This window comes from Buceros rhinoceros, unplaced genomic scaffold, assembly GCF_000710305.1.
Source record: "Buceros rhinoceros silvestris isolate BGI_N320 unplaced genomic scaffold, ASM71030v1 scaffold4102, whole genome shotgun sequence".
NCBI lineage: Eukaryota > Metazoa > Chordata > Aves > Bucerotiformes > Bucerotidae > Buceros > Buceros rhinoceros.
In genome coordinates, this window is record NW_010398156.1 from 5970 (window position 1) to 18257 (window position 12288).

Sequence of the window (12288 nt, forward strand, 5' to 3'; positions counted from 1 at the left end):
AGAACGAAAAGGAACCAAGGTTGTTTGGAAGGTCTTAAAAATTATTATAAAAGGAAAGAAAGGGCCTCGAAGGATATGGAGCCTATTGCCAGAACAGGAGAACAACGAACAGCCTCTGATTGCTGCCTGCCAGACAACCCAAGCAAGAAAACAAATCCACGAGGAGACAAGAGCACTGGGTTTAGAAATACAAAACACACTGTCCAAAATAACAGCATCAGGGCGATTCTGAGATACAAGGTCACGGGCCTCTTCGGGACCCCTGACAGCCAGCTCCCCAGCCGCTGCGTCTCTGACAGCCCTCAGCGAGGCTCTCACCCAGCTTTGCTGCGGTCCCTCCTGGTCTGAGAACTGCCTACGCAGCTCACAAAGAGCCAGCTTCTGAGATGTTCTTTATCTTTCAGATGAGATGTCAGTAAGTAATGCACTACTCAAAACTATCTCCCACTTCATACTCAGCTCCCTGGACCTCTTGTATAAACAGAGTAAAGCTACAGAAGACCTCTTGCCACCACTCAGACTGAAACATCAACTATTTAGAAACATATTTTCACTCACCCCAGTTTCCTTCGCTTCTTCATTTCCATCAACTTCATCATCATCCTAGGATGAAGAGAAAACAATAAGATTAGGCAGCTTTGGAAGCAACCAGATGTTGTCACAGTTCAATAACGTACTGCTTATGACTTGGTGTGAAAGCCAAGAACATTTCTGTCGATGGAAGCGCCTGTCTGGATGCTTTTGGCTGATGACCAGATCAGGTTTGGTGACCTAGTGGCCAGGTAAAAGATCGTGGTACTGGGGACAGAATTACTCTCTTGAGACGGGTCCTGCAACGTGAATGTTCTGAAGAGTCAGTAGGAAGAACGGGTGACACTCCTTATCATGCTGAGGGAACGAATGCTGTGACACTTGGGAAGACCGTGTGAGTTGCTGGCATCACACTGACTTCCAAAGAATATCCTCCACTTCAAACAGACTCGAGGAGGAAAGAGTAGCCATCGCAAAGAGCCCGCACTTCCACAGCCCCTGCGTCACCCACTGCCTCTGCCCCGGCTCCAGGATTTTATGGAGCAATGGTGACCTACAATCTGACTCCACCTTGATCTCAAGATACTTCAGAAGGTGTAGCTGCAGTTTTTTACAGAGACAACAGGGAAATGCACTAAAACTCTGAGAAGAGATTTGCTTTCTGCTCTGAAGCTACTGATATTGCTACAGTGAACTTAGTTCTGAGGTTTCCAGCAGGGCCATTCAACTTCTCTGTAACTCAAAAAACTCAACACATCTACTGCTGCCACTGGGGTTTTTCACTGTCTTGTGCAGGAAGCCTCTACCTGTGAGGTGTGTGAGGAAGGCTGGACATCTGTAGCTGGACCGGAACTGTTGCAGACATCTTAACTGTGATTTCCCAACACTCATTCCCTCCTCAAACTCCTACCTGAGTCTCTAACCAAGGTTTGGAGGGCTGGATTTCCTCCCTCCGACTGAAGAAATCCTTCTGACACCAGGACTAAGAGGAAAGGCCGCAACACAGCCAGCTCCTCTGTGCTTCTGCTGGGGCTGGGCTGGGGAGCCACACACAGGTTCTATTCCTCACAGGCTTCCTTTTAGGGGGCCTGAAGCGCAGCCACATTTGGGCTCAGAGGAATTTGAAAATAATTACAATGGCTTGTGGCCTCCTTCTTCCAAGGAAACCAGACGTCTAAGCCCTCATCTCCCACGGGGGCTCTTTCACAGTTCTGCAAGGACCGCACTATAGCTCAAGAATGGGCTTCCTGGGGCCTACTGCTTGGGTTCCACGTGGGCCAAAGAGGGATGCGATTCCTTTGGAAGTGCCAATCTGAAACAGAGCTGGAGAGGGAAAGACTAACAGGAAACTAACGGACTTGGGAAAAACATCTGGAGCTTAGAATTTCTGTGAAGGAAATTCACCCTGGATATCACAGAACAATTTTCACTGCTCGAAGGAATTCAAACTTACATCTTTTGTCGAGAAAATGATGCCGGTGCCTCTCCGCCTCTCTTTGGGCCGCCGCCTCTCTCGGATTGACTGTTTGTTCAGAGATCTGTCGTCTAAATCCTGATCTTCACACTCTGGCCAAGCAAAGAAAGACTGCTTTGGTTTCAGCGATTTACATCTCTGCTTTCGCTAAGGTACTGCCGCTCTTTTCAAGCTGATCAAGGTCATCGGCTTTTAGTATATTCAAAGGAGTTATTAAACCAAACGAAATGGCATCTCAGTGCCCTGCTATCTCTGGTCACTCACCCTCCTTCCTTTAGAGGAGTTAGAGAGGTTTAGAGAGGTAACCTCCTTTAGAGAGGTTACCCAAGCTGTCAGCTGTCCCAAACCATCCTTACTCCTGCTCTGAGGACAAACTGTACCAGGGGAATGGCTCCCCCAGCTCTAAGAACTAAGGGCTCCTTAGATCACTATCTCATTTACTTATCCAGAGGGGAAAACATCCTTTTACCCCTCTGTTACAAGCAATAACCTGTGTTTAAACAAAGAATGGTTGTTCTGTAAGGAGGCAACTCCCCATGCTGCTCCCCTCAGAATAACAAGTAAATTTATTCTCTCTGCCTGTACACATTGGAGGTTCTAAACCTCGTGAAAGGCCCCGAGCGTTGACTGCTCTTCATTCTCCTGGGTACGCACCATTTTTCTCCATCTCTGTGGCTGCACCTCTGAAGTCTGCTGGGTTCACAGAGTCGAGACCCAGGTACTTATTTGTTCGAGTCAGGTAGGAACTTGTATAAAGGAGAGGTGCTGATGTCGAAGGAGATACAGGTGTCGTAGGTTTGTCTGGTTGTACTGGGCACCTCAACCGCCGGTAGACAGTCTAGACACAGAACCATGACAAGAAGTTAGTAGAATGAAGAGGAACTATCAGATTTGGAATGTCAGGGAACTGGGTGAGCTTTTAGAGTGGAAGTGATCACCTCCACCTGCCAGATCAGGTTCATCCCACCCGACGGGCACGGCTGTTAGAAGTATTGTACAGCTGCAATGTGAGAGCACTCTCCCATCGCCAGAAACCTGGGATCAAGCTCTTTGTCCCTACAGCCAATGGCAGGACAAACAAGTTATCGAATAGAAACGATTGATTTAGAGTGAAAACCCAGAAGTGACGGCAGAGGGGAGAAAACTGCTCTCTCTGGCTTTCCATGTCACACAGAACATCTGTGGAAATAGGTGAGCACGAAGCCTCAGTCCAGTCCACCCAACAAGGACGGATCCAGGCCACATCTCTATTGTTGGTCTTCTCACCCCACCGTCTGTGATTTACAAGGGTTTATCTTCTGGCGAGAGACAGAAAAGTGAAATTCCCAGCACAATGAAAAGGAACATCTACCCTCTGACACTACACCGCAGCTCCCCGTGCAGACGGTTGAGGGGAGCACGGCTCCTCAGGATTATATCTTCCCAGTGACTCTGCTCCCCCTCAAGCAGCCAGCCAGCCCCAAAACATCTCCTGAACTCAGCTCTCCCAAATGGTTTCATTAACTCTGAAACAATGAGAACTGAGGCCTGGAGGATCACCTCCTCATCTGTATTCCTGCTCCACCGTGACCAGGCCTCCTGCCTCTCCCTGCTGTCCTCAGCAGGCTCCGTGCTCTCCGCTTTCTCACTTTGCTGGTCCTGAGCTTGCCGCTCTGCCCGAGACCGGCTGAAGGTCCGCTCTGCCTCCTGAAGGTCTGTCAGTGTCACACCCTAGAGGGAAAGGAAAAGAGAGAGAAGTTTTAGATCTATGCAACTAGATTCCATGTCTTGCAGGTCGGTTTAAAATGCCCAGCAGGCTGATTTACACCTGGCCAGGAGAACATTTCATCTCTGTGCTAACAGAAAGAGTAGAATTCTGTTGCCGTTCTTAGTGTACCGACACAATCACCTACTCAAAGCAACCCAAATATACGTGATGGAGCTACAAACTGAAAGGCAGGTATGCTACAGAAATGAGAACTTTGAAGTCCACCTCATGTATGCTTGGGCGAGTATTTTGGAACTGCTGTTTGCAGGGACTTTTGCCAGAACCTCTCCACGACAGTGCGAGGGTAGACAAGCCTCTCGTCCTAAGTAATAGTGTAAGAGAAAAGGAGAAGCTTCCCTCTCCGCTCACCAGCTCTCTTCACCCCACACGTGAACACAAGTACTTCCATACTTTACCTGTGTCGACCTGCGGGTCTGCCGGGCCTGCCTGGATCGTGCCTTCCTCAGCGATTCCGCTTCCTCATCCCGCACCGGAGTCAGATACGACCTGAAGAAAAAAGGACAGCAGGGGTTAAAATGAAAACAGATGCTCTGCCTTCCTGCCCTTGCAAGCTCCACAGCCACGGTATTCCTCTCCTTCATATGGACAAAAATCATTTTCGCTCCAGACTAAGTCTACTGTTGACTTCTGCTCCGGGACATCTGTCTTATGAACACGCGATATACAACTGCTCCCACTACTTTCTCCCTACAGTCTCTAAATAAACTCTGTAGTGTTGAACGTATTCTGTTAAAAAGGGTGCATCTATTTAGTGTATTATTTGCCCCATTCCACGTCTTATTGCATCATTAGGAAACAAACCCCAGCAATCCACCTCTCGTCCAGAGCAGAAATCCTGTGCTGGCACATTCCTCAGACCCTCCTCCCCTCATTATATTCACGATCATATTCCTGCAATCTGCTGCCTTCATCAATATGAAACTCAGCACGCGAGGAAACGGCTGAACGGCAGGCATCTTCTAGAGACAAAACACCTTGAAATGAGCTATGAAATTAAAGAAACGACCTTCAGATGCCGGAGTAAACCGAGTCCCTTGATACCAAAACCACGCAGTTAAATGACAGAGCTGGTCACCACCAGATTTCATTGAACTGGGGAGATTTCAAAAGAATTATTCACATGAAAATATATAAACTGAACTCCCTGCCCTGGCATTCGGTGCGGAGGAGCTGGAGAGGAACTGGGCAGCGCTCCCGCAGAGTCAGGGACTGCACAGCAGCAGGTCTGATTTCCATACTGGTGGAGTGGCTTCATCTTAGGGAAGATTAATTAGATTGGACTCCTCAGCCTGGCTCACAGGGAATTATTATAAACACCGGCTCACCATACGAGGATGAGGGTGCCTGAAATGAAATGGGCTTTTGTAGGTCTGTCACTGCCACAGGTTAAGTATCAAAGATACATTCGAAGAATTAATTAGCCAAGTGAGGGATGAAGATCTATCAAGGAATATGCTTACTGTGTCCTCGGACTCCTCCTGGTTCTCCACAACAGACCACTGAACGGTTGATCTTATTTCTGATGCAGTAAGTTAAGACGTTCATTAGAATGATAATGAACTTTGCTGCACTACGACAAAACCTTAGAGAGTCACAAAATCTGGATCATTCTGAAATCATCTACCATGACGGCTTTTATCCACCTTCCCAACGCGGCGTACAGCACCGACTCAGGTGGGCAGCCCAGCGCAGACTGACCTCCAGCGCTGAAACACGCCACTTAAGGGGACTTGCAGACTGTTCAGAGGTACATCACGGGATCTGGTCACCTTGCACTTCAAGCATCGGTGGGGCACACACCAGTCTTCTCACCTAACACTGGTGTAACATTTGACCCGATAAATCACGCCCCAAACTCCCCTCATCTCCAAAGAGTACAAGGAGAGCGCAAAGGATGGATCGTCTGCACTGGAGTTGCCTGCACTGCAGGCTTTGGGAGGAGATGAATCACGCTATGATGGAGATGTCTACACACGACCTGTCCGGGCTCGCTGAGCCACACTGCCAGGCTGCCATCCATCACCTTCACAGCGAGCCTCCAGTGCAGCCCACGGGAGCGCACCACAGAGGAGGTCATTTCTCCCCATCGATTATCCCGGCCGACACGAGCCGTGATGGATTCACCAACACGGGGAGCACCTAGAACACAGCGGGGCGATCACCTCCCAGGAGCTCGCTGGTTCACCAACACAACAAGCCACTGTTTGATAAGTGAACACTGTGCAATTCCCAGGTCTGCAGAAAAGCGCTTCCCTCCCGCTCGCCTTTTCACCAGGCATATGTGCTGCCCAGGTGATGGCACATTAGCGGAACAGTAAGTGTTTTCTGCAGCTTTGGACACAAGGAGAACAGCTGCTCTTTGCTCAGCATCCAGCAGTAATAAGCCACCTACAGGAAGAAGGCATTTGCAAAACAGACTGCAAATGAAGTCAAGAATGGCAGTAAAGAAAAAAAATAGTCCCTGAAAACTATAAACGGAGGAAATCTGTAGCTAAGCAAGTTTGCTGCAACAGCTTGGAATCCGTGGGATTACATCTCAAACTCTGCGACGAGGACATGGACTGTAGGACCTGCATATGGATAACTGGAATAAGAGGAGGAAAGATGAGAGCTGCCTTCGCCCGAGGAGGAATTCAGCTCATACAACAGCACGGGTGCAGTGGGCCACGCTCCTGGAATGGGCGAGCGACACGAGGAATCACCTACAGCAGCTCAGGTGCTTTCGCGAGCAACAGAAGATAGCAGTGGACTTGGAGAGAGGACCACACGGCTTCTTGCAGTAGCTTCAGAAAAGGTCAGGCCAGTCTGCAGAGAACGGGTCAGCAGCAGGTACCGCAGCAGAGGCCGGTGCTGCTGCGGCCCCATGGAGGAGCAGCAGCTCTGCAGGAGCACAGCGGGGCTGCAGATCCCCCCAAGGCCGCAGATACCCCCACTTCAGGGTTTAGCTACAGCTCTGTGTACAGGAGCGTACAGGAACAGCTAGAGGAAAACCATTTTTTGTCTCTTGCCCTGCCATCCTCCCAGACTTTTCTCCTCTGCTCTCCCAGAATTTATACAAAACCAGGAATCCATTAAAACAGCATTAACAATTTGGAGTGTCCAACCTGCAACAGTGATTTAATCTTCAGCCAAGCACATTTTGCAGGTCAGAGTGGCACAGTCTGGGCTTTACCGATTGCTCACTTTTGGGTTCCTTCCATTGACAGAATTCCCCGCTTGCTGGAGCTCACCCAAAGCCGTTGCACCAGCACCAGCTCACTGGATTTGCTGAGGCAAGGCAGCAGAGCCACTGCACCGTGACAGAGCCGGTGCCTCCCAGTAAGCAGCTACAGCCTTTGCCTGGTGACGAGAGGAGGTGGCTGTGCTGCAAATATTTCCGACACACACGGCAGACGCTGTTACCTGTTGCTGATTCAATCACGTTTTTCCTCCACTTGGGTGGTTTTGTGTTTTGTTTTGTTCTTTGTGGGGAGGAGGGCGGGCAAAGACTGATTTTACAATTGTATGTGCCGCCTCATTTTGCTCACAGGCTGAATTTTAAGAGACCCAAGCGTGCTAAATGGGATGGAAGAAAGACAGAAGCAATTCTCTAGAAGGAGGTGGGAGTCTGCTGCAGCCAGGAGGCGAGGCTGGGCTGGATGACAGCGAGAGAGCACGACACTGCTCTCCACAGCAGAAAAACTGCAGATCACAGCAAGCTGCAGGGGACAGACAGCAAATGGGGAGCGAGGCGGGCTGTAAGCAATCCACAGGGCTCCTCATTACGTTTTCAAGGAACACATCGTTTGCTGAAGCGCGGCACCCTATTAATTCAAGCACGCATCACATGATCCAAGCAGATCTTCAAAGAAACGCTCCTATGCGTCCTATTTTCTTGCAATAAGCTTTCCCTGGGAAAATACACGAAATAAGAGCAGCCATTGCGCCAAGTTCAACGCACCCAAACAGCAGAACAGATTCTTCCCACGGCTGTGGTTGCGAGGACAAGCAGCACAATATAAATTGTCAGAGATGCATACGTGAGAGTCAGCAAAACCACTGCAGAAGTTTACAGTTCTCGGAGACAGAGGCAAGTGTGTCCTGCTGCCACAGGAGAGCTATGAGCTTTGGATTCGTGCGTTAGCCAGAGGAAAGCTGGGAACTGAGCGATGAGTCTGGCTCCCACTGAATTCCTCCTATTTCCAGAAACCCCCCTTTTCTCTGCTAACTCTTTAAATCAGCACAGGGCAACACAAAGATGGATCCTGCCTGCTCGTCACCATCTCAAGGCAAAAGAAGCTGTGATAAAACACTAACAGAAGGGGAGACTGATGCCAGGGCAATAGTAACCCTGGATGTACAAACCAGGAAAACAGGAGCGAATCTGCATGTCAACGAACCCCTGCCAGAGGGGAAAAAAAAGGAACATACTGTGGAGAGGAATCCCTCCCATGTAAAGGGTGAATGATGCAGAAGCAGAAAGGACAAGCCCCTGTTAACTAGGGCACAGGCCACAGGGACAAGTGGCCAGTTTCTCCAAGAAACACAGGAGCTTCTGACAACCCTTTTACGGGCTGGTCTCTGTTCCTGCCTTCCCGAGCTCCTGCAAGCACTCCGAGAATGAAGGGTCTGTGCAAACACCATCTACCACCACACAGAGTCCTTTGGCAGAATGTCCCCCAGCCCCAGGAGAACACCAAGAATGTGGAAAACTTGAAGTTCTGCATTTTCACACTTCCATGACCCGGCACTGGGAAAGAGCTCATGTAGAAGACACTCACCTACGCGCATCAGAACCTAGAGACAAACCTGGAAGTCAGACGTTCCTTAATGCTGCAGCTGTCCTCAGGTCAGAGTGGACTGGGGGCATTTCATCCTGCTGTCAGCACACCAAAACTTAAGACTCACCCCCCATGAGCTGTTGTGGGCCACAATGGGCTCCTGCTAAGGGTTGAGGGTCCGAGGTAATAATAACTTTAATCACTCCTCGATTCCTTAACGATCAAACCAGGAAGTTTTAGCTCAAACCAGGACAGCTCCCTCTATCCCCATCAGGTCCTTCTCCTCTAAACCCGTGTTCCTGTAGCAAGGGCAGTAGAACACGACTTGGCAGACAGAAGCTATAGGGCATCTGGTCTCTGGGAAGGCGGCAGTGCTGGTCCTGAACTGGGCTATGCTGGTCTCGAACTGGGCTACGCTGGTCCTGAACTGCATGCTTAATGCGGCACTTCTAGAGGAAAACCTGTCGTGGGAAGGAGCTGCTCCATTGAGCCCCTCTGACTCCTCACCTTGGCCCAAATTCTCTTTTTAGTTTCAGAGTGACGCTGGACTACACTCCCTAGACTAGAAACTCTAGTGACACTTTTCTGGGAAGCCAAGAGAGACTTTTGGTCCTTCCAGATGTGGATAAGGCAGGTGAGGGGAGCCAGGCACGGGGCTGGCTTCCTGTACGCCGGAAGGTGCGTTCAGAACACAGAAACCCATAGAGACAGAGACTGTAAAATGTTTAAATTAGCTGTTCTTAAGGGTAAAATATCAGTATTCCAAACGCTGCAGTATTTGACATATCTTTGTCATACATCTGTCTTTCATAGATACATATATATGTATGGTTTATACATATATATACACACAGACACACACCCAACCCCTGTAAAAAGGGAGATAGAAAAAAGCAGCCCAGCAAAAGCCCCACATACTGATACTGTTCCCTTGGAAACAACTGGAAAAGTCCAGCATCCCAGTGACACATTCCTACCAACTGGAAACCTGCCATCAGCTCCGATCTCTCCGCGAGCTGGGGGAGGGACAAGAAGCGCGCACACAAGTTTTGCAGGCACCGGTGCTGCCAGCAGCTCCCAGAACACAATTCCTTGAGGCAGATAATGAAGTATGTGCCCAGCAGCGAGTCGATCATTGATGATTACAAGGAAACCGAAACCTTGCTGCTGTCTCAGCTGAGCATGCAGCAGGTTCAGCTCCTGGCTGTATCAATCCCTGTGTTAACAGTCTGCACATCAGCCCGCGGCAACTGAAAACGCCCATCACAGGAACTGCCACGAAGGGTGGACTAAAATTCGAGAAGACCACTCAACAGGCAGGGCAGCAGGATGTAATGTGTCAGACCCTGCAAGTGTGGGAGCTGGGAACAAGGGGAGGGACACAAGACAGCGCCGAGTTACTGAGGCGGCTGAGGATGGAGGGGTAACAGGATCGGGCTCTCCAAGTGGTTCACAGTTGGCTCGAAAAGGCTCGGCCGAGGATTCGCCATTTCCAGGCCTTTGCTTTGCTCTCTCCAGTGAGTCCTGGCTGCTGGGAGCTGTCGTTGTGCTCCAGTCTGGACTGGGAATTCTCAACTCCTGACAGTTTAAACTGCATTTCCATAACACATGTACAGGACGATTAGCAGGTTACCGAACAGTAGAAGAAATTCTTTATTTGCAACAGCTTTGCTTCGCTCCACACGTTCAAGTGCTGATCCAAGAGATTAAAAGACTTGTGCTCTTTGCCACTTGCTAATCAAAACAATCGGCACCCTTTAGCCCTCCTCAAAACTCACGCCTTGATGTGATGTTTACAGCGCGCTGATGTTACCCATGTGGCAGCGGATGCTCCAAGCCTGCTCCCCATCACGCAGTTCCGGACAATTCTGTGTGCGTGCTTCTCCATCTGCCCACGCTCACCTTGCGGTGCACCCTTCAGAGAGCAGAGCTGCTCCTTTTGTGCCACGTCCCCGCTCCAGGCGGGCAGGACACTGCGGTACGGAGCAGCCAGCAGAGCTTGGGTTGCAGCCCCAGCCCCGCTAACTCCGTGTTTCCTCTGACAGAAGACTAAAATAGTGTCGGTACCTAGTGAGACCACACAAAGTTTGGGGCTGAGGAGACAGCCCCTGGATTGGAAGCTGTTAAATGATGGATACTATCCCCTAGAGTTATTTAATGCCACTCAGCATCCCAGTACAAAGGAAAAAGGCTACGAACATCACAGCAATCGCATTCCTCACACTGGCTGTGTCTGGAGAAGGCAGCAGCTGTGAACCTCGACCTGGAAAATTCTTCCAGAAAAAGGGAAAATAAAATTGTTTACAAACAATCCCCCCAACCCCCCCAACCCAGGAGATATTTCTGCAAGAGAAAAGTAGAGAGTGCTGCAAACACAAACAGCACCAACAGCCTTCCCCACCCAAGTGCCCTGCGGTGACTGTCTGCCGTGACCATACCCAGGGCCAAGCTCGCCAGGCTGGTGCAGTCTGGACCCGGTCAGTGATGAGCACGCAGGAGGGGTCGACAGCCGATGCTGTGGCAGGGAGCAGCATGCAGCACTGCCTGCAGCCCGCAGAGGCTGCGGCTTCGAGTCAAAACACTGCTGCATGAAACGGGGAGGGAGGCAGCTCCAGCTCCTGCTGCCTGCAGAATGAAGGCAGAGACGCTAGCGTCCTGCTTTGATCGGTATTCCTCCTTCTCGTTTTCAAGTGAGCCAACAGAACGTAACATTTTAAACAGCCTCGGGCAAACCTATCACAGCTTTCCCAGCGCTGGTTCACACAGGCCGAAACAGGGCAGGGAACCCCTGGGAAAAAAAAAAATCATGCAGCAAATATCTGAGTATTTGGGAAATTGTCTTTTGCCAATAAAGAGTAAAACAAACTCCCAACCTGACGGCAGTAAAGAAGGGTCAGCTCTTGAACTAGATAAGCTGTAGAAGTGCTCACTTGGCAAGTGCAGCCGAGCAGCCCTCGACCGCCACCTCCTGGAAGTGGCTCTGGTGGGTGCTGAGCCCTGCCAGGACCAGGGCAAGGAGCTGCGGCAGAACCATGGAACACATCACCCGCTGTCAGCCCCGCAGAGAAGACTGCCACTCCCTGCTGAGCTGAGGCTGCAGGTTCTCTGCGTGCGGCTCAATTTCAAGGGTCCGCTCTTCTCAGGGACAGAAGATTGATGAAGTTTGCTCAAAATCTTTTGCTATAGAAATGCCAGGGTGGCTCCCTGGGCTCCTCCACCTGTAACACCCACGGGCTGGTGCTGCGGAGTAAAGGATTTCACAGAATAGCTGATTTTGTGCTAAAGTAACTCTCAGTGGTACCGTCTCCACAAATATTTGGGGTATGTTCATTTGTTTAATGGCCATTTTTGAAGACACTGAAGGTGGTCAATGCTCCGACCCTGGACATCCAGGTACTGGTACCCAGCTGGAACCGGGGAACTCGCCATTAGACAAACGTGCTGTTAGACACAAGGGTTAAACACGGGGGACGTGTCAGTGGGTGAGGTTAGTAAGCGAAGAGGATTTTTCATGTAGGCAGGGTGGGGAAAGGCGGTTTTACCTTGGGCTCGCTCCGTGCTGTCAAGCTGCAGTTTGTACATTGGTTAGCTCAAGCGGTCCCTGCTTCGCTTCCTTGACCATTCCTGGAGGATCCCACATACATCCCTGCTCATATACCCCTCCTGGGTAAAGGCCGACCTACAGCTGGGGCTCCTCCGCCCAGTGCAAATGCCAAACCATCCCCCCCCCCGCCCCTTGCCCTGAGCACCCGCCC

General features: G+C 50.3%; 1 protein-coding gene across 1 annotated transcript in view; it reads right to left on the bottom strand.

Annotated features, from left to right (window-relative positions):
* Nucleotides 1-558: 558 nt before the first annotated feature.
* LOC104488875 (protein phosphatase 1 regulatory subunit 12B-like) overlaps nucleotides 559-12288 on the bottom strand; it is a gene marked incomplete at its 3' end in the record, with an annotated part of 44350 nt that continues 32620 nt past the window's right edge. The window contains exons 14-18 of the mRNA XM_010130968.1: nucleotides 4169-4259; nucleotides 3545-3715; nucleotides 2660-2843; nucleotides 1985-2097; nucleotides 559-603 (exon numbers count right to left, since the gene is read on the bottom strand). Of these exons, the coding sequence (XP_010129270.1) occupies nucleotides 559-603; nucleotides 1985-2097; nucleotides 2660-2843; nucleotides 3545-3715; nucleotides 4169-4259 (604 nt within the window). The remainder of the gene's footprint in view (nucleotides 604-1984; nucleotides 2098-2659; nucleotides 2844-3544; nucleotides 3716-4168; nucleotides 4260-12288) is intronic.